The sequence below is a fragment of the Corvus hawaiiensis genome, chromosome 6, assembly GCF_020740725.1.
Source record: "Corvus hawaiiensis isolate bCorHaw1 chromosome 6, bCorHaw1.pri.cur, whole genome shotgun sequence".
Classification (NCBI taxonomy): domain Eukaryota; kingdom Metazoa; phylum Chordata; class Aves; order Passeriformes; family Corvidae; genus Corvus; species Corvus hawaiiensis.
This window is the reverse complement of record NC_063218.1, coordinates 53,556,257-53,579,103: the sequence shown is the minus strand read 5'-3', so window position 1 is coordinate 53,579,103 and position 22,847 is coordinate 53,556,257. Positions and strand designations below refer to the sequence as shown.

The 22,847-nt window shown below is 36.6% G+C and overlaps 1 protein-coding gene across 7 annotated transcripts in view; it reads left to right on the top strand.

Moving 5' to 3' along the window:
• The window catches only part of SBF2 (SET binding factor 2), a 235,314-nt gene that overhangs the window by 100,108 nt on the left and 112,359 nt on the right, over nt 1-22,847 (top strand). For all 7 annotated transcript variants that reach the window (XM_048306571.1, XM_048306567.1, XM_048306573.1 and 4 more), the window contains 4 exons: nt 970-1,107; nt 13,722-13,835; nt 15,413-15,523; nt 17,848-17,953. In XM_048306571.1, the coding sequence (XP_048162528.1) occupies nt 970-1,107; nt 13,722-13,835; nt 15,413-15,523; nt 17,848-17,953 (469 nt within the window). The remainder of the gene's footprint in view (nt 1-969; nt 1,108-13,721; nt 13,836-15,412; nt 15,524-17,847; nt 17,954-22,847) is intronic.

Sequence of the window (22,847 nt, the reverse complement as noted above, 5' to 3'; positions counted from 1 at the left end):
ATGAAGCAATTTCTGGAAACTTGAGATTTTGACCTATCTCTTTGGTTCCTTTGGTATCTGCATTGTTTAAAAATTCTAGGAATCTCATTGTGGGTTTTTATTATTATTACTACTAATACATACAGGGGTTACTGCTTTTTTGTCTAAATTCTAGGTTTGTAATTTTGCGACTAAAAATGCACTTGTAATTTTTTTGTGGATGTGACTTCAGGCTTCAGTAAAAGAAAGGGGCAGTACAGTATTCCATAAAGGCCATCTCAGGTATCTCCAGCAATCTGATCCCTGAATTTCAGCACACTATTACATTATAGAGAACAAGTTTTTAAGTGGTATTGTACTCTAGTCATTTAAAAAGGAAGAAAAACCTCACAATTTCCACTTTGCTGTTGAGCTGTAGTTCTCTGTTTAGGCTGCTTGTGCATGTAAAAGTTCAAATGTTCACAATGAAGTTTACAGAGGTAATCAATAAATAGGTGAAAAATATTGCTCTTTTTAAGAGTGAGTATTGAATACTTTTGCAAGTGGGTGCAAGTGATATGTACCTGTGTTTGATTAGATAAATTATTGGTGAAATAAGTGAAGAAATTAAAAATGTAGAGATGTTTTAAGACACAAGAATTTTAGTTTCATATTCTAACCTTTTAACCAAATGAAATCTACTTAATGTGTCAATTTACTCCTGTTATTTCCTGTTAAACACCACAAAGATGCTCTTGAATACTGTATTTAAAGGAACACATTTTCTTTTCACAGTGTTTATTCTCTCCCTTGATGTTTGTAGAGCTAAATTTTTCTCAGTCTTACCAAGTTCAAGACGTATTGGGTTTTCCCCATTTTCTTCAAATTTTGCAACCCTGCAAATGTTCACTTTAAATTAAATGAGCTCCTTTATAATGTTGAAATACTTTTCATATTTCTGAAAACAATTGGTATCACAGCTTACCTGTGTCTGTCTGTTTGCTTCCTTAGTTTTGCCAGCCTGGAGGATGGCAGCTTTCGAAAGAGAGGAAACAGCCAACGTTCTTCGTGGTGGTTTTGACTGACATAGACTCAGAGAGGCACTACTGCTCCTGCCTAACTTTCTATGAAGCAGAGATTAACCTGCAGGTAAGAGATCTACAATAAGAAACAAAAATGCAGAAAGAAGTGCCTACAAACAATAGATCAGTGTCATGGAGCGCAACTTGAGAAAATATTTGGCTGTTCCTGCTAAGGGTGCATTTTTTTGTCTTACAGAAATCCGTGTATTTTTGCAAAAGATGAGCTTGAGGTACCTTGTTTGTGTGTTTGGAGTTTTCATCTGCTTTGAAACAACAACAACAACAAAAAAAAAAAAAGCCCAGCCAAAAACATGTCATAGAATTTCTTTTTCTGCACCACATTTTCCTTTTTAAATGGGATAAGCAATATGGTGTTCCTTTCATTTCCTTTCGTGTTTGACATAGCATAGATGATTCTCAGCCTTGTTCTAGGAAAAGGTTTATTAACTTCTGCTCCCTCTGCTGGCCTGCTCCATTAGAACAAATGTGCACAAGGATGCTGTAGTGTATATCCATATTTCTGTAAGTGCATGCATTGGCAAGATTTTAAAAACTGATGCAGTAATTATTCAGTTTTTAGCTGGGTCAGATTTGAGGTGTCAGCTACTTGGCAGTGTTTGTTTTTTAACATGTATTTAATTATTTTTTGGCAACCTCACGCTTTCAAAAATAACATTTTGTTTCCCATTTGATGTAAAGTACTTCACAGAATATCTGCTCTGATTTAATACTTGGAATCTTTAGACTCTAGAACCTGGGGAAAACCCAATCCAATCTGTAATTGCAGACTGCCATTGTTATGTTTTGAAATACCTTCTTTCCTACATGAAAATTAAAAAATAAGTAAAACCTTGGCACTAAGTATAATGGAATTAGTTAAGATTAAATAAATAGCTGAGTAAAGTAATTTCTTGTTCTTTTAGTGAAGGACTGTATCATTATTGATTATTTTAAGAAAATATTTCTAATAATCCAGGAGTACTATGTTCATGTAATACTGGAGTTGAAAGGTTACCCTTTCTGTTGAGTAATTGAAAGATGTATTTTAGTAATAATAATAATAATAATAATGGTGTGCTTTTTCTAGGCACTGTTGGAAGCCAGAGAGTAATAGTTACTCTCATTTCAGCAGTGCTACAGTTTAGGTGGATATTTTTGTAGATTTTTAGAAGAATTTAAAAGCAGAAATGTACCCCTATTTTAGATATATTTTAATCTCAAAGTATATTTAGTGTTGATCAACTGACACATTGCTCTTAAAAAATTTAACGTCTGTCATATTTCCTTTATTTTAGAAGTAGAGAGTGAAATATTCTATAGTAATTCTTTCCCAGCTGATAAAAATTTACAATGGCTGACTCTTCCTCCACTCTATGTATTTCATAACATAAACTAAATTTAGCAAACTTGTTATTTATCCTGTGGTTTCTAGCAGCTGCTTTTGATTCCCTATCCACATCTTTGAAGTAATGCTCATCACAAAACATCCAGTATTAACTAAAAGGGTTTTTTTCTTATATTGCCTAAGTATTAATGCAAAATAACCCAAAGTAAAAAACAATAAAAAACTGAGTGCAGCAGGATGTTGGTTCTCATAATGCCATTCCTGGCTGTGTTGTAAAGAATGCATATTTTTCAGATGAACTTGCTGTGGTGAAATTTATTCTATGACTGCATTGTTTATAGCCAAACTTCCTGTTTCTTTCTGAAACCCAAAGAGAATAATTGAATGTGCCCTGTTACATGGTCATTAGACAAGAATTCAGCACATGTACAATCTGTAATGAAACCTAAGCTCATGGAGCATTGGGCTATGACAGTAATATTGATTTAACCATTCAGATGCGTGCCTCATTAAACAATCCATGAAACACAGTGCCCAGGTCTTGAAATGAAATGTGGACAGTACTTTGCACAGTTAAATACAGTTTAGTTTTTCCTTAACTGAATGTTATAACTTACTGAGGCAAAAGGAAGATTAAATTTCAAAAAAACTCCACAAAACCACTTCTTTCCCAGTAGCCTTCACCAGGTAAACCTTGCTGATACATGAGACTGGTCGGAATTCAGCCAGAGCAGCAGATGAGATGTTTGGCTTGGCAGAATCATCTTCACACAAAAAAAAAAAAAAAAAAGGAATCAACCACTTGGAAGCTTCTGTAATTAATTAAGCTGGGAATTGAAAACAAACTAATTTCTCAGCTTGTGAATGCTAGAAGAGAACCATCAAACCTTTTTGGAGCCTTCTGCATAATAATACAAACCTTTTAGGGTTGAGTCTGAGAAGACTCAAGGGAAGACTCAAGTCAAGAAGACTTCTGTTGTTTTGGTTCCCTTCATTCCTGCTTCAGTTGTTTGTTACAGGATGATTTGTAAATAAATGCTACTGAAAGTGTAAGGAGTTTGTACTCACATGCAATACTTAAGTGGTACCATGATAACCTAGGGTGCAAGATTAATATAGCAGCTGTAAATGCTGTGTAGTCTTCAGGGAAAAAGTATCCTCCCTGGTGTCTCTGAAAGTCCTGGATTCAGTTCAGTCTCTTGGCAGTTGCATGTCATAACAAGTTTTCCAGAGGAAAGCACAGGCTCTAGTAATCAGCTGATGGCCTCTTTTCAACTCCTTACCCCTGGACCACAAACAGAATGCTGTTTTCTTTGGTGACATCTATGAATCATCCTTTGCATTGTTGCAGTTCTGACTGACCCAGAATTTATCTGCATGGGTGCTGCTCAGTTTGATTAGAAATCAGCTCTTAAAAGGGTATGATAGTACATAAAAAGATTGTTGTTAACTTTAGTCTGATAAATACTCCATATCTGTAGCCACAAGTGAGGTGAATACACTCCATTAAATAGGGGAATAGAACTCACTTAGTGCTATTTGATTTCAGGTGACACAGCTTTGCCATGGAATCCTTCATCAATTGTTCTGGTTTTTGATGCTAGCCTCAATTAATTGTCCCAGTAATGTTTGCTAAAGCTGTATAAGGGTATGGCCCTCATCTGGGTTTAAAATGAAGCGTTGGAAAGTTTGACCTTAACAGGAGAATAAAGTTGGATTGTGGGTACACACTGCTAGAGGCAGTCCAGTTAACAGTGATAAAGCTGGTGTCATTTAGAGGCATCCTGAGTATGTTGCAGAGCAGTTTCATGTGCAGAACTTCTCTCCCACCTCAAGTTCCTGCGTGAGTATAAAGAAATTTGAGATACTGCACTGGTTTCTCCTTCCTTCTCCTCTTGTGTTTCCAGCACATGCTTGGCTTTTTATCCACGTTTCTGCCTGGTTTAAGGTGCTATTTAGGTGCTCTTGCAAACAGAGCTGGGTGCCTCATTCACTTCCATGTATCTGCAGGAATTAGGATAGGAGATTAGGAATTAGGAGGAAGAGAATAAGTTGAAACATCCCTATTTCCCTTCCCCTCACAGTGCCTTGAAAGTTGGTTGGTTTTTTAAAGGGGGTTGGGTGGTTGTGGAGGTGTGTGATGTCCCATTGCTGTATTTTGATTTTTTTCCGTGGACTTCGAACCTCATTGGTGTGAAATCCACTTGAAATGTCATTGATTTGGAAAAACCTTGTCCTATCAACCAAAAAAATAGTCTACTTAGTTTATTTTTCTGGCAGCTGAAGCCAGAAGCTGTTGAGCAGTCAAAGGGTGTTCAGAAAAATCGTAACTTATTTTTACAGAGTTCACCCATAAAACTCAGTTTCTCTGTGTTTGTAGCTTTATTAGTCATCAAAAAAAAAGTATATATTTGTATACATATACATGCATACATTAATATGTTTTGTTCTGTGTGGTGTACACACTTTGCTAAAATGAGGTTCTTATTTCTAACAGCGATTTCTGCATGTTACCACTTAGCAGACAAAGACTTGATTTAATACTTTTGACTCAGCAGATACTTCTAGTGACCTCAGCTGTGCTTCTTACCATTAACAATGTTTGGAAGAGCACCACAGATAGAATATTTTTTTTTAAATGTTGACTCAGATAATTTGGGAACATAATGGTCAATTTGTACATTGCTTTGCACTTGGAAAGAAATTTGCCCTCTCTTCCCAACCCCACCATCAACAAATTAGAGGATGATTTATGCCAGCAATTGAGCCTGTGCAACTGCATTTCTTGCATTACAGAAAATTTGCTTAGTGAGATCAGCACAAACCCCCAAACATTTGTTTATAACAGTCTTATTACAAGATTGTAGTTACAAGATCTTATTACAAGATCATTCTTGTGCGTTGTCTCAAGCATATGTGTGTTAAATCATTGTGATCACAAATATAAGATTAAATATATCACTCTGGAAAATTGACATAAGTAATAATTCACAGCTCTCCTGTTTCCTGCCATTCACATTCTCTTCCTCTCTCTGCCCTCCCCTGCAAAAAGAGGAAAAAGAACTTGTAAAAGTCCCAAACCATAAAATGGCAGATTCGCAACATTCACAGATATTTCCTGAGTCAAGGGAAAAACTGCCAACAAAATGACTGTGTTTCATAAAGTTACAATTTTTCAGCTTGGACTGGAAAGCTGGTGATCCTGCTGTGCTAAAGCATATGCTGCTTGATGAGTCACTGATGTTTGGGTTTTACCAGAAGATGAGAACACTCGGTTCAGTTGTACCTGTTTTGTGTGGGAAATCTGACCCCCTTTGGATATTAGATGAGCCTGTTATTCCTAAAATGAAGTTTAATAACTTTTTGTTTGTATCCCAAATGTTATATTTGTTCTGAAAGTGTCTTCTTATAGTCAGTGCCCCAAAGTGCATTTTCTTTAAAAACTTGCCAATTTTACAAGCAATGTTTAGTATGTTGCATCATCATCATTCTGAATCTACTGAAAAATGGCTGTTGTGGCATCATATAGAGATTTAAGTAATGCCTTATTTCCTTTCTATTCTGGTGTAAAGGCCAGGTTGCAGATAATTTTCTTTATAAGAAATAGACTTGTATTTTAATGTCCTTGTGTACATCTAAGATCCTCTTTAGACCAGAATTTAAAGTTGAGAACAGTTGTGCAGAGGAAATCATATTTACATTTTAATAACTCTGGTAATAATTTCTCCTGTCCTGTTCATCCCCTGGCTCATGGATTTGCACACACATCCCCAAGCTGAACTCATGCTTTTCCAGGGTACAAAAACTTGTGTTGGGTAAAGGTCACCTTGTCCTCTTAACTCCTGTGTTGTTGAACAGAGGCCCCAAGTTCAGCTCACAGGACAAGGAGATGCTATCTTTTAAGCAGAGACATTTCTTTGTCAGTAGAGATCAGATTCAGCTGACTTTCAAACAGCAGTATAATACTAATTCAGCAATTCATTGGAAGTCTTTTCAATGCATTTCTCCATATGCAGTTCAAAGGAAATAACTGTATTTTAATTAACCAAAACAATCATCTGTGTGTGTAAAATTTTGCCTTGGTGTATGTCTACGTATGCTGTTCTATATTATTATAAAACATTATAGTGAGTTAAAATAGGATATGAATTACAGCTTTCTTAGATGTGAGTTTTGCCATTTGTTCTGCATGCATTTTGTAGGTGTCTGTAGTCCTCTCACCGCAGTTTAGGTGTGTAAAGTTACAAAGGGTGGAATTCATGGATCAAGTTAGCTGCCTTTGGGAAAATTCAGAAAGGTGTAGTAAACTCCAAGCTCTGAAATGATGTTTGCTTATGCAGAGCTCTTGCTAAGGGCCTGGTACTGCAGTTCTTTTCTGTTCCTCAGTGGTAAGGTTAACACGTTAAAAGCAGTTACTTAATGCTGTTGATTAACGCCCCGTGGGATTTCAGCATTTGCAGGGCAACTCAGTGGCATCACCTTGAACTTCCCAGATCTTCTGGGGCTTGCACATCCCAATGGCCTATTCCAGAGAGACACTTTGTCTGGGAAGGCTGCACTGAAAGGTGCAAAGTGGGGGTATGAGGTTACTTTGGTTCCAAAGTGCTTTCAGTGTTTTTAGATGATACTCGGTATCAACACCTTCTGGAGGTTTTCAAAGTGAGGTGTATGAAATGGTGAACATCTAAGAGATTATGGTGGTGTAAATTTTGTGTAATGCTGGAAGGTGCATTGCAAACTCTTCACTGACACTCTGAAAAGTGTCAGTAGTGCATGGGGAGTGAACAAGCTGACCTGTCATAAAAACTTGAGATTACTCTGTTTGTTTAAGTTTATGATCTTCACGTCTTTTTCTGTCTTAGATCCTTATCTTTTTTAGTTGATAGACTCCCTACTGTGCATTACTACAGTGTATTGTCCCCATTTTGAAATTATCAAATCAAGATAACGGCTTTTATGCTGGTTTAATTTTTCCAGTTTAAGTTTAGCTGCGGTGGTATGGTTCTGTGCACGTAGGCAAACCACAAAGCAGATCTGTTCACCTGTGGTTTTAACTCAGTACAGCAGATCGCAGGCAGGATGCAGATTTGTCTTCTGGCAGCAGTTAGCTTAGTTTATTTTAACTTTCATACATGTGTTAGAATTTATTGGATACATGCATTTATATACTCTGACAAGTAAATAAAATTAATTGATGGTGAATGTTTTTTGGCCTTTGATTGTTAATAAAGCAGCTAAGAGTGTATTTGGCTGCAGATAAGACAGGCGGACACCAAGTGACATGAGGAGAAAGGGATCTGTCCCAAATGAGTAATTGGCATAAGATTACTAAAGTAAACTTCAAATAATTTTTCCTAAAATAAGAAATTGTGCATGGTCTCTAAATCTTTGCTGGGCAGTTAGTAGAAAAACAACAGGCTTGCTGAACTTGGCATAATTTCAATGCAAAATTTTGTATAGGGCAAACTGGTTTTGACGTAATGAAGTACTAGAGTGCAAGTTTTGTAATATGAGATGTTTGTTCTCTTTCTAGGGCTGAACAAATTATTAAAGTACAATTTTAACTTCACCTTCTGTGCGCAGATTTCTTTTGCGTTTCAAATAATGCCTGCTGGCTTTCACCCTCAGAACAGTACAGCTACACCTAAGGCCTTGTGTTTTCTAACTTTTCTATTAGTACCTCAGTTTAAATTGGTTTTCCTCCCTCTGACATGGGAATAAGCCTAATTTTTCTCTGCTCAACATGAATCAGAGCTGACAGTCCAGATTCTGAAGATGGGGGTGAAAAGATAGAAGAAGGATGGCTGTGGTTCATGTGTGCTGTAATTCAGTTGCATGTTGATGGAACAGATGATAATGCTACATTCAGTAGTAGGGAGAATTTTTTTGGACCATACGGGTAGGTCATTTTGGTCTTTAATAATTTACTTCGGTTCCTAATGTTGATTTTGGCTAGATGGTTATCTTTAAGTTAAATGTCAATATTTAGAAGTAGAGCTGACATCTAAAAATAATGTGATTGTCGTGGCAAAATTAGGTTTACAGAAGTTCAAGAGGAAACCTTAAAGTTTGAAGGCTAGATTTTGGCAATTAATTTCTCTGTTTAATAAAAGAAGATAAGGTTAATATGAGTGAAGTTGTTTTTTAAAGCTTAATTTGTTTTTTGGCTGCCACATCTGTTGCCTTTAAAAGAGTTGCAGTTTTTCACTGAAGTAGCACAAAATCAGTCACCTTTTTCTTCTAAAAGTTTTAACATTATTTCTTAAGCAGAAATTGAGACTTATATGAAAATGTCTAGTTTTGTCCTAATTTACCCCATGCAACGTTGAAACACAGCCAGTGTCAGCCAGATGTGGCTTTCAGGGAGTGTAATTTCATGGAAGTGAGTGGGAAGCAGAGAGATGTTTCATAGTCCATTGCCACTCTATGGAAAACTTGGAGTGTAAGATCAGCCTTTATTAGACATCAGGTAACCCACAAATGTTTTAACTTAGACATTTGTGTACATGAAATGAAACTAATTCGTGGCTATAAGTACCTATTTCCTTGTACATACATGATGCAATTAGTTATTTAATATTTATTATATTTTATTTATTTAATATACATTTCGGTGTTAAGAAAGTATTTTGCTCTTGATCAACACCCATTTATTTGAGGGAAATATGCAATATTTTCTTATCATAATTACCCTTTGTTTAATACTTTTTCTTCTAATACCAAGCTTTCAAACTCTTATCTCATTACTTGATGAAATGCTGCAAACTGTGCCCAGCTTTACACTTTTTTTATAGATGTAGAGGGATTTTCAGAGCAAAAGGACACTGATTAAACAAAGCAATACCTTACTTAATGTGTCTAAACTCCACAAGTATTTGATTTTAACCACAACGATTGAGAATGTGTTAAACCTTTTTCTAGGATCTGGGGCATCGTGCCTGATCTGCTGGTGACTGCAATTGTCAGTTACCTTCCTCATTAAAAAATGTTTAGCCAATGAGACTGAATTTGTCTAGCTTGGGCATAATACCATGTACATCCTTTGGCTAACCTGAGGAACAAATTGTTCTTAGAAAACAAGGAATCAAATAAATAGCAGAGTGATGATGAGCAGTGGTCATCACAGTGCATTTTTCTAAACTATTGGTTATGAGTCAGGGATCAAAGCTGGTTTAATGCATTTATTAATTCAGCTGCTTTTATTGAAGAAGTTCATAAACTATGGATGCTGTTTGTTCAATTGGTTGGCTATTGTATATTTTAATTTACCTCATCATTTGAGGTCACAAATATGTTCAATGGATACTTCTATAAAAGAAGAAAGGCAAACAGCTGCAGTACATGCACTCATGCTCTCTCTAGTTCTGTTCTCTCATTTCTGTAAAAATTATTAAACTGATTACAGTGTTGTGCCAGGAGTTGTATATATATTTTTTACTGTAGATGTGGATGTGAACATTTCTTAAAATACATGAAAACATTTTAGTTTAAATATATGTATTGCTGTGGTTTGAGTGTGCTGAACACACAAGCACATTTTTTTGGCCAGTCTCTTAAGAGGCCACTTTATAGCTATAAGCAAACAAGTTGAGCAAAATGAAATTGCATCCTATGTCCTTCAAAAGAAATTCCACCATTTTCCAAATGTGTTTATCATATATAATTAATGCAGAAAAAGAGAGGGAAAAAAAGAGGGCAAGTAAACAAATCAAACACTCTGCTGTAAAACCAGATAAGATTTTTCTGTTTAAACTTATGCTATATCCTCAGCCATGTTCTACCTATACAATAAATAATGACTTGTTTAATTGTATTTTAATTTTTCAAGAATGTAATGCTGTATATAGTTTTAAAATTGGTTATCTTAATTTTTCCTAGCCTTTTTTTTAATCTCATGTGACATAAATGTTAACATTCAATACTGTGATGTTGCATGTAAGTTTTCGTGATGGTTTGCAATATCTGGTAATTTTTTGGGGAAAACTGCTCTAAGGACGTAAGTCAGCCACAGTTTACAGCTCTCTGCATTATATTCTACTTGTAACTTTAGAAACCAAGTCAGGATGCAGAAGAAAAGAGGATTCTGGGTTTGACAGGCAGGGAACAGGACCCTGATGGACTTCAGTCATGTCTAAGTACAAGGGACTAAATATTTTAAGCATGGTGAAATCATGTATGACCACAGGTCATCATGCAATTCTTTGATAGTTAGATCAGTCTCAGTTACCTATTTTGTAGCCTATGGAAGAGTCTTTTTCAGGACTTTATTAATTGGATGTTAAAAAAGAAAAATCATTCATTTGCCTTCTCAAGGCACAGGTATTTCTGGATTAGATTTTAGACGTTTATGACCTGTTAAACTAAATGGATTGTGAAGGACTGGAGCACTGGTTTGCTCTCTAGTGGTACATTTTTCTAAATTCAGCTGTTTTCAAAGTCTGCTTATTTCAAAGAAATAAAAAGAGAAAAATGGGAAAAAAAGGAATCTCAGTATTAATTAACCAAGGCAAATTCAGTGAAGGGCAACAGAGCTGGTGAAGGGTCTGGAGCACAAGTCTGATGAGGAGCTGCTGAGGGAGCTGGGGGTGTTTAGCCTGGAGAAAAGGAGGCTCAGGGGAGACCTTATCACTCTCTACAACTCCCCAAAAGGAGGGTGTAGCTGAGGTCGGACTCTTCTCCCAGGCAACAAGTGACAGGACAAGAGGACACAGCCTCAAGTTCTGCCAGGGGAAGTTGAGGTTGGACATCAGGAGGAATTTCTCCGAAGAAAAGGTGATTAGACACTGGAGCAGACTGCCCAGGGAGGTGGTGGAGTCACCATCCCTGGAGGTGCTTGAGAAGAAACTGGACGTGGCACTCCGTGCCATGGTCTGGTTGACACAGCGGTGTTCGGTCATAGGTTGGACTCAGTGATCTCAGAGGTCTTTTCCAACCTAAATGATTCTGTGGCCCTGTGATTCTGTAATTTAAATTCGTCTTTCAGTCTGTGTATCCTTAGCAAGGCTTTCCATACCATCCATTTGTTCTCAGTTAAATTGTAAATTGAATGCTGCATATATAGAATAAAGAGTTATTGTAAAAAGCCCCCAACGTAACAAACTCTTCTATTTTGTTCTTTTTTATTAGAGAACACTTTTTCCTTAGATGAGAAAAGGGATAAAGAAAGATGAAATGTGCATGTGTCCAACCTAAAGTGTAAATAGAATCACATTTGTGGCTTTACTGCTTTGTAATTAGTATTGGTACAGAATGCTTATGTTGTTAATACTTTGCTTGGAAAGTAGGTTAAAAGTCATGTGTTTGAAATGATTATCTACTTAGTCTACTGACTCCTAATAATGTGCCTGTGTGCCTGTCAGAATGTTGAGCTGGGGAAGTAACACAGCAGTCACATTGCATTTTTCTGTAAATCTTCTATGAAGTAGGAGAGAATGGTTTGAGAGTGTAAATGCTTTATCAGTCAGTATTGTGCTGCTATCGTGCCCTGAAAGCTTTAAATCTAATTATGAATTAATTCAGATCAAGGACTTGATCTGAAGTTGTGTGGATTTTATTAAAATGGTCTTGTATGGAACCCTCCTCCCTGCCTATGCACCCTGAGGTTTCATTATCTTAGTACCATGTGAATATGGAAGAGCTTCCATGCTCCCTTGCCTTTAGGAATGTGGAATGTGTTTTAATTTCATTTTTCCTAACGTCAGAGTCCACAATTCGTCAGATATCAAGAAACTGTTGTCTTTATGTCTAGAACTCATAGTTTCTCTTTAGAATGGTTGATACCGTAAACATCTACTGATAATTTAAAAATTTGGGGATTTAGGGGGGCAGGGGAGGGAACTGTAATTCCTGTAAAAGCTCTCCCTGTCAGCATTAAAATGGATGAAAATTAATGAACCTGTGTGGGACGTGTGACTATTGAGTTCTTGTGTGAAAACATATGAATTTGTGGACCACAGTTTTATCTTAGAAATGAGATGCAAACTCAACTAAGCACATACCTTGCAAATTAATTGGTTGATTTAATGTATAAAGCCAAGTGTTCGCCCATATTTGTGTACATATGTTGTTGTGCCAGCTGGTTTTATTTTGGTATGAAAGTGTTATACTGTATTAACCGAGCTATTCTGATTAAAACCGGAGTACTCTCTTTTTACATAATTTTTACTTGAATGCTGAATTATGGGTTAGCATTTGCCTAAAGAAACTGTACATTCTGAATTGAGGTTGTGAAATAAAGCTCATGAACTTGCAGCATTCCTGGCATTTAAGAGCATTTTTATCAGGTTTCGCCCATTTAGGAGAAATGTTGGATTTTTTTTTTTAAGAAACTGAAATGATGAGTAGCAACATGACAGAAATAGAAGGCAGTTATTTCATGTTGTCATATGAAAATGGAAGTAATTTTTCTCGTGTTCCTAATTAAGATAATATAGTGATTTTTGCTTGGAAGAATGCTTGGTCAGAGGAACAAATAAAAGAAATTTGGTGGGTGGTGCGGGGATGGAGAGAATTACATGCAGAAATTGGAAAGCAAGGACATTCTGTCATCTGAAAACTTAATTTGTCAAAGAATGTATGGAATTCTAGAAATGAAAATATTTAGTGACATCTTCGGTTTTGGCTATGAATAATAATAAACTATTTGTGACTGAGTAAGTTCTGGCAAGGAGTTCTTGCGCAATATCATGAACAACTGCAGGTTTATCTGCACTGGGCTGTTCTCTTCTTTTAACCTTAGTGGTTCCTAAGTGTGAGGGATTTTTTTTTTTTTTGAGAAATCTGAATTAGTTTTCTTGTGAAGAAATTTCTTCAGATTCCAAATTCACTAGGTCAGGCTGGAGATGACATTACAGATAATTTCAGCTGTAATGTTAGTGGAAATTCTGTAAGAAATTGAATCATAGTCATATGAGGAAGACAACCAAACATTCTTTTGTGAAATGCATGATCTCTGTATATTTGGAGAGATTGTAAATCAGCTAACACTTTGATATGGAAGGATCCTGTTCTATAATCCACTTCACTATCTTTAGATAGTGCAACAGGGAGTATTTAATGTGAAACAGTGTCCTGTTAAACTGCTGTCTCAGAGAACTCATTTAGGTACATTGGTGCATGACTTCCCAGATGAGTTTTAATAAACTGAGTTGCATCTAGAAGCTCTAGGGAGTTCAGGCAACCACTGCAGTGTGCTCCTGTTACTTGGTTTTGTTACTAGTTTCAAAAAATGCAGTCTTTTCTGAAGCTCGTGAGAAATGTGAACTTTTGGTAAAAATGCTAACATTTTGTTTTGAGGTTTCTTCCTACTTATTAATTGAAGTGTTTCTGTTTTCAAGGGAACAAAAGAAATTGAAGGTGAAGAGGAGTCTGGTTTAATTCCGCCTGCAGAAGTATTTGCTCCCAAAAGTCTGGTGTTGGTATCCAGACTAGATTATCCAGAAATTTTCAGGGTAAAGTACTTGCAATTGCTATTTACAATATATCAGCAGAAAAATCTGGTTTTAAATGAGTAACAGTGACAGTACTTTTGATTTAAAATACCTCACTCAGGATTGATTTGGGAATTTAAAAGCAAAAGTAGCTTTAGATTGAACTAGATAAAATTCAACATCTGTGACAGTAAATAGCCCCCGTAGGTTAAAGCAGTTTTAAAACTACACAGAAGGCATGATAAACTTTTTTCTGGGCTCCATGAACTCTATAATGAAAGGAGTTATTAGGACAAAACCAGACAATATTTGACTAACTATATAGTTGGAAGTTAATAGTGAAAATCTAGTTCTCCTCCATATATAAAGCAAAATTCCGAGCCTCTTCCAGACCAAATTAAGATGCATGACAGAGATTTAGGATTTTGGATTACTTTCAGCTGGTGAAATATGACTTATCTGAGATAAATGAAAAGCTTAAATTTCTCCTAAGCTAATACATATTAACAGAAACAAATAAAGTTCAGTTTACAGATCAAAGGAGGAAATCATTCAGCAGTTGTCTTTAGAGATTAAGGATGACTCTACCAAGTGAGATTAAAAGTCCACGTAGCCCAGTATTCTGTCTCTGAAAGTGGCCCATAGCAAATGCAAAGCAAAGTGTGTAAGAATAGGGCAGGCTGTAGAAATAATTCTACAAAATGCTTTCCTAATTCAATGTGAATAATAGTTAAATGACATCCTGAACCAGAGGTGTTGGTTGTATGGGGTTTTTCTATACTTAGTTCACTTTCTTAACATTCATATTTTACAACAACCCACAGCATGGAGTTTCACTGTTTAACTATGTGTTATATGAAAAGTTACTGTTGGACTTACTTCTAAGAAGAGAATTACTGAAATACTTGCTGATTTATCAAAGTTACAGCAGTTAACAGGCAAAAGATGCTGTGGAGCAGTTATTTCCTTTTGTCCAAAGGCTTATAAGAAATGGCATGTTGAGCTGCATTAAATTATTAGTAAAAATGCTAAAGCTGTATCTGTGATTTCCCAATTAAAATTGGATCCATTTAAAAAAAGATGCTGAAATATTAGTATACTATTAATATAAAATATATTTACATCAATATAATAAAATAAAGAATGTAAGTTAAATAACATATGGAATTGCTGGTCATCGATGCTAATTTTAAAATCAGCCTCAGAAGCTCGTGGATTAATCAGTGTTCTGCCCTGGAAATCAGTCAGGTTTAGGTCCATTAGAGTTCAAAGCACAGATGAAGCTGTGTTGATTTTTATAATTTTTAACAGTAACTTATAGTAAAGCACTTCTTGTATAACAAGCATAGCAAAAATATTATGCCTAGAATTTCTTTTAAAAAGAACATCTATCCCTTGTAAGTAGCCAAGCTAATTTTTTTTTAAAGGAATGATTGCCTCTGTGCAAATTACTTTGTCTTTGGTTGGAAAGTACTTCACTACACGAAAAACTATTAAGGGGAACTTATTAAAAAAAACCCTATATGCATAGATCTCTAAATAATTTGACATCTGCCTTCCTTGTATAGCAGTCTGAATTTTTTTGTCAACCTTTCTAGGCTTGCCTTGGTTTGATCTACACCGTGTATGTGGACAGCCTGAATGTGTCCCTGGAGACTCTCATTGCAAATCTGTGTTCATGCCTTGTCCCTGCTTCTGGAGGGTCTCAGGTAAATGGGGAGGGGGAAAGGGTATTTTTCCAGTTAATTTAATTTATGAAGAAAACAAAAAATAAATTCTTGAGATATTTTTGAAGAAATAAAGATCATAGTTCAGCTGAGTGCTTTCCCTGTGGCCTGTGAGTGCTTTCCCTGTAGCCTGTCTTCTAAAGACAGCAAAAATTCCATTCCAGGTTAAGGTCAAAGGGTTAATTTTGTCACTGAGTTGGCTTTTACAGGGCACATTAACAAATTAAGCAGTTTGTATAAGTTTAGTTTTTAATAATAATGTGTTCAGGAATATTTCTGCTTGCTACAGATATTTTTTTACAGACTTTCTTTCTTTGCCATTTTCTAACATAACCTTCATACCAGTTCATTTATGCATGTTTTTTCCTTGATGGAGTTCAGGATTCCCCTGGTCTCTTCTTTGGTAACTCGTTTAAATTTCTATTTCCACAAATTTTTTTTAAATGCTAAAAAGTAACTCCAATGTGGTTTCCTCAGAGGAATTAAATATTGCAAATAGCCCATGCCTTAAAAAAAAAAAAAGAAAAAAAAAAAGTCTTCTAGTGAATAGACTTCTTTCAGCTTTTCCCCTGTGCTTTCTGTGAGCAGAAAGTCAGGTTTGTTTGTTGATTTACTTTATATAAATTATTCCAATACATTTGTGGGTTTTTGATAATCCAGTTGGGTCTTCTGTGCTTGGTTTTTGCTTTATGCTGTGACACTGATGGGAAGTTATGGTCCTTACTATGAAACAAACTTGGAAACTACATGTGCAAATGGCAACGTTTTACAGTCAATTACATACACAGCTTCCCACCCAACCTATGCATTATCAGCCCTCTTGAAATCCTACAACTCCCTAATTCTGTTCTGGTTTTTCCATAGCCCTGGATGCTTTGGAACTTCTCTTAGTGCTGAAAGTGTCAGAATGTCCTGTCAGCTTAGTCAAGATCTACCTTACTGCTCTCCAGACAGCCACTTCTCTGGTTTTGTATCTGAGGCTTTAGTTTTTGAAGGGGAGTAATTAGATTTTATCTCCGTGTCAGAAACCTTCTTTTCCAGTGGTATTTGCGCCTTGTATTTTTCGTTTTGGTGATCCACCTGAACTTCTGGCTCTGTTTCTATCCTCTCCTTTTTCTCCCTGCCCATAAATGCGGCTTTTCTCAGTGGCTGTTTCCTCTGCTAGAAGAGGAAGGAAAAGTCAGGCTCCTTTGGTTGTTCCCTTCTGCTTTCTCTCTTCAAATGAAATGCTCACTCATTTCCAACTTAAATTTGCTAGTGTCAAACTGTCATTTAAATCAGAAATTAAGTGTTTCTCTTTCCTTTATAAAGCCTCGTGCTTCCAGGGCTGAATCTGAATTACATAACTTAGAGTGGGAGCACTCTTGTGACATTTATTTCCAGAAGTCCTTCAGGAGCCTCCCAGGTTGTTCATGTTCCCACCATGGAAATCGTCAGCTGTGTAATGGGTTACTGACCTCCATCCAGGTCTGCTGCTGAAGTGCTGGGGCAGAGCATCTCTGCTACAGCTCAGGGACTTGTTTGGGTTTCCTGGGGGGATTTTTGGTTTCAAATACCTGCTGTGCAGCAGCTAAAGCTTGCTGCCTTCATACATTTCCCGCCTTTGCTGTCATACAGAGTGAAGATTTACCACACAGAAATGCCCCCCAGCCCATGGGAGTTAGTGGTTAGAGGTAACTAACTGCTTGAAATCGCTCATTGCTTGAATGCCATGTGGATTTACTCAGAGGAAAGCAAGGGTATTTTGCAATTGCAATGTTGTTTGGGATGCGATACTCAAATGCACTCCTTTCACTCCCATTTCCTGCCTCCCTCAAGGGAGGTATTTTCATGTGCTGGAAAGGTAGCTGAAGTTGTAACTCTACTTTAATGTGCAGAGCAGGAACACAGGAATAGCAGAAGTGTCCTCTTCAATACCCACATGTCACAAGTGTGTTCATACTGAATTCGTGCATGCAGACAGTAGATAGCAAAGAAAGCCAGTTAGAAATACTGTACATTTTTCTGATTTAAATGGATTTTAAACCTTTTCTTTTTCCCAAGAGGTTTTTTATTGTATTAACAGAAATGTACTTTTAACTGTCTTCAAAGCCATAACTATTTAACTAAGTGTAAGTGCAAGGGAGACACTGTCATGCTATACATTCAGGGAGACATATCACTGTCCTCAAATTGTATTTCAGACCTCTATTTGATTTTAAATTTCTGTATACAAAATAAATAATTTTTGCAGTATGAATCACTTATCTGCATGGCGACAGCTTGTTTATTCTATATAAATTAAATTTAAAAAATTCTTTCTACAGAAATTGTTTTCTTTGGGAGCTGGAGACCGACAGCTGATACAGACTCCTCTACATGATAGCCTTCCTGTTACAGGCACCAGTGTGGCTCTTCTCTTTCAGCAACTGGGTATGTCTAGGTCTGCTTTGAAAACAAAATTATTTTTCTAAATTATAAAATGAGGTATTTTCTGTTCTAATTCAATTCTAATCATGTACTAAGACAGCTGCATGGTAAATATTAATTTCTTTCGAATGAAAGAATGACAAATTGTGCTTTTATCCCCTAATCAGACATTCATAGAACCCTTTTGTACATCCTGCCTGTGGTAAGTTGTCTCCAGTATTAGAGAGTCATGGAATAGTTTGGGTTGGAAGGGACCTTTAAAGGTCATCTAGTCCAATCCCACCATGTAGTATCTATAAGTTACTAGGGGCAGAAGTGGGTGTGGCCCCTATTTAATCACAAAAACTTTCATGTAAAAAGATTCCCTGCTCCACTCCCCTTGGATATTGCACAAACTCCAAAGAAAACCAAGGAGGTTTTTAATGAAGCTGGTGTGACCAAAAAGTTTGTATAATTCTGTTGTTGTCTGTTACTCCCAATCTTCCAAGAAGATGCTCTAACACAATCCTCATCAAATGTTTACATGTTCATTACAATTACAACGTTGCATCACTGCTACCTGGGTGCCTCAGTACTGATCTCGTGTCTGCCATTAAATTCTAACGCTCTTAGTCTTCATTCCGTTGGTTTGTGGAGTGACTTTGAATCATAAACTTGTAGCAGCCATGGATAAAGGCACAATTAATAGTCTTTTCTGAACCTGTGAACCTCATATTTACTCCCAAGCAACCAAATGGTCTCAGGATATAGGTTGTCATCCATTCTTCTCTCACATACAGAGTAAGAATGAATGGAGATCAGAAAGACAATAGTGAAGAACAATAAGGGCTCATGTCACAGACAGTATCAGATCTGATGAGCTCAATGCCATCTCCTACTAAGATGATTTAATTGTAGACTTCCAAAAAGAATATTATTCCAAAAAGAATATTATAGTTTTGTTTATGGTAATTTAAATTTTAAAAAAATTGTGGCTAACATGGTATATAGGTGCTACTTAACTTCACCCTGAGGTTTTACTTGGCTTTTTATGTCAAGATTCATTATGACTGCTCTGATCAGATAGCTGGCAATGTTTTGAACATGGACAGGCCCAACAGTTTTTCCCCTTTTCTGAAGACATAAAATGTGGTGTGAGGTACCATAAGTACAGCATGTTACACCATGTGGTCTGGTATGTTGTTTTGTAAGTATGGTGTGTGCGACACTTGAGGCAGTTATTTAGGCTGTTAAAGTGAAGGTTGCTATAAATTCACAGTTCAGAAAATGTCAAAGAAAGTGAGGCTTTCAGTTAGTTCTTAGGTAATTACCCTGTCTTCTGGCACCTGGCTTTTGTATGGCAAATTGGGATGGGAGTGTTTTGTCACAGGATCAGGCTGAGGAAAACAATGAAGACAATTCTGAAAAGTCATTGTGTGCATCAGATTTATAGAGGGAAGCCGTGAAGATGGAGTGGGAATGCAAATATATGGAAGAGAAAACTGGGGACCATCTTTTTCTCTTGTTGTCTTACTGAGAGCATATTTTGTAGGGCAAGTTTTTTAAATTCCTCTCATGTACAGAAAGGAATTATAAAACTTTTCAACTTTAAAATTCCTGTCACACACATAGGGTTTAATTTAATATCATTAACCACATGTTATTAGAAGGTTAATATATACAGATGGATGTCATGTAAATTCCTAAATCTACTGTAGCAGAGAACTGAAGAGTTTAGAATTTAACCAGGACTCCTAGATTGTTGTGCTAGCAGTCAAAAATCCTCTACCTTTATATTTTGAATTTGTATCATTCCTTATTAGCTCCTGCACACTTTCCAGTATCTATAACCTCAATTTACTCTTTGTCTACCATTTCATCTTTTGTTTCCTGTACTCCATTAGCCTTTTTGCTGTCTGATTTCTGTGGTTTTGCTGCTCTTCTGTCTTACTTTCTCCTCCCAACTTCCTGTGAATTTGGAGGTTCTGTCTTTGTTGCTTTTTGGTGGCCTGTAAGAAGTATGAGTCAGTAAGCTTGTGCTTACCAGATGCCCTTTCTAGTCACAGTGCACACAAGGATATGAAGATCAGCAGAAGGAGGGGGAGAGAAAGGGAGATAAGGAATGAAAACTCATTGCTCAGTTTCCTAGTTAGTGATGCTTCAACTGGCCTGAAGAAGGGAGAGACTGAAGAAAGTGCATGGTTGTAAAACTTGGCAAATCTGGTCACGAGAAGCTTACAGGCATACATCCTGCTTCCCTGAAGGGGATCATGCAAGTTCATGGACAAAAGAAAGAGCTGTCTCCCTACTTTTCTGTTGTAGCAGGATTTTCTCTTTTACGAGGCTGTAAGAACTATCAGGAAGAGCTTGTCTAGTGGCCTTGTGTAGGTCCTCTTTTTGTGTCTCTCTATTCTTGGGTGTGACAAGGGTGGTGTAGTTGCCTGGGAATGGGCCTGGTAGTAGTTAAGGAATAGGCAACTAAGTGGGCAGGTAGATTTTTTTTAAAGTAAGTACTTGAACACTTTGTAGAAGGCTGCTTTTCCCACCTCCTATTTCTGACCACTGTTTTTTTTTGTTTCTTTGTGTTTTGGGGGCGTTGTTTGGAGTTTTTTCCCATATGTGCCTCAGTTGCCAGCTGATGTATCTAAGTATCTGGGGATACAGCACAATGGTAGAATTGTCTTGTGTCTCTAAGGTCCTGAATTAGAAAATGTTTGTGTTTTCATAGTGTACCTCACTTTCCAGAACAGCACAAAATCCCATTCCCGTGTAGGTGGTGGGCTGTCATCATGTTCTTAGTACCAAGACTTGTTAATTCCAAGTTTTTGTTTGGATTTACTAAAAAAAGTTGTTAAGACAGCTACACGTGCCTGTTTGCAATGGTTCTTACCTGAAAAAAGAGGACCAGGAAATACGAACAGACTGTTTTAAATAAATTCTCATTTATTCTCACCTTTCATGTAGTCTTACAAAGAGTTAAAGGCAGCGAATCCAAAAGTGTGGTAGAACCTACTGGCTCATCCCTTTGAGAAAGTTTATTTTCCCAAGATAAGGCCTAATCCTTTCCACTGGAGATCACAGCTGAACTTGTCAGAAGTTTTTGTGCTTCTTGGAACAATATTCACACTTGCTCTGTTTCTTTCGCCTGGTTGGAACAGGAGATTAACATGTGTTTGTCTCTACAACCTGGGCAAAAGCTTTCTACTGCTGTTCAGTACTTTAGTGACAGCTGTTATCCCATCCAGTCTCGTGTTCCGGACACAAATATTGACCAGACCATTTGTCAAATAACAACACGTTCAGTTACTTCTCTGCTGGTACAAGTCACTTCATCCTATCTCAATTATTAATAGAAAATTGAAGAGTAACTAGAAAAATATTTGTCAAGTATATAAATCACCTTTTTAAAAATAGCTCTTTCTTGGAGGAAGGTGGGCAGCAAGACAAAATTTATCACTATGAATAGACACAAAAGTAATTGCAATGTTTATTTTGAGAAACATTGTGCAATAGTAGCCTCATCACGCTTTTTCTGCTTGGCAGGATAATACTGTGTCAGCAGATGACCCTCCCTGTATTACCAAGTCCACAGCATATCTGGAAACAGACCTTATTTTTGCTTAGGCGTTAAACTACAGTTGGGAAAAATATCCCCAAAGGTTTTAAGCTTAGTAATAAGGAACAGCAGTGTTTGACATTTTAAATCATACCTTCTTTTTTTTTTTTATTAAAAGAAGCCTAATATATAGGAATAATGTGACAAAAACCAGGCCTGTAGCTGGATCACTAGAAATTATTTAATCAACAAAGGATTAGGTGGAAAAATAGGAATCATAAAGTTACTTTAAAAAATTGACCATGGTAGCAAGAAGATTTCAGTACTCTTCTATTTCTTCTTGTCTTGTAGTAAGATGGTAGATATCTATAGAAGCTTCAAAATGCAGTAGCTTTCTTCAGGCTCAAAGGAGATTTAGGTTATATTTAGGTTATATTTCTCTCCTGTCTCACTGCATTAACTGTACATTCCTAAGTTTCTGCCTTAAGCTCTTTTCTCCAGACTCCAACCCTACTTGGCTTCTCCATACGGGCATTCAGCAGAGATGTATTCAGTCATTTGGATCTGAGACATACATTTCCATTTCCCCAAAAGGCAGCTTTTTCTCAAAGGAAGCCAGGACGAAAAATTAGTGACCTAAGGAGCAAAACAAGAAGCTAAGGTTTAACCAGCACTTTTGATTTTTGCATGTGTCAAGGACTGGTAGCATGAATCACACTGCTAAGCTGAGTAGAAAAATTTTGAAAATGAATTTTTCTGAAGAATTTCTCTCTCCTTTCCAAATACTTAATCAAAGACAAAAGAGTTTTCCTTCCTTTCCTTCTTGTTTAGTCTCATATCCGGTCAGTTTTCCTATGTCCTTATTTCCCCTGTTCTGTTTTGTTTGCCTGTACTTGTTTTCCTCCTCATGTCTTAAATTCACCACTCAAGTATTTTCAGTAAAACTCATACTGACTTTGTGTTAAAAAGAAGTAATTTTTAAAGTGGCAAAAATGATACTTTGAAGTAATGATACTTCTGGATGAAGACACAAGGTAAGGGTGCTTTGGAATCCAGGGCTGTGTAGAATAGAGATTAAACAGGTGAAAAGCATGAAGATAAATGGTAATGGTAGGTGGAGCCAGGTTGCTTGGCAAGCTTGTCTTTGATTTGTCCAAACTGTGCTATAACTGAAAGTGCTAAACATCATTATCCTTCAGCCTTTTCATGTATTTTAAAATATTTTTAACTAGAAATCCTGTATGTACCATTAGGCAGTATATGAAGCCTGTAAAAGAAGTACTTAAAAGTAATACAATGTAGTCGAAGACTGCAGTGTCATTAAATATCTGTAATTCCAGATATCAAAAGTGATTGATTGAT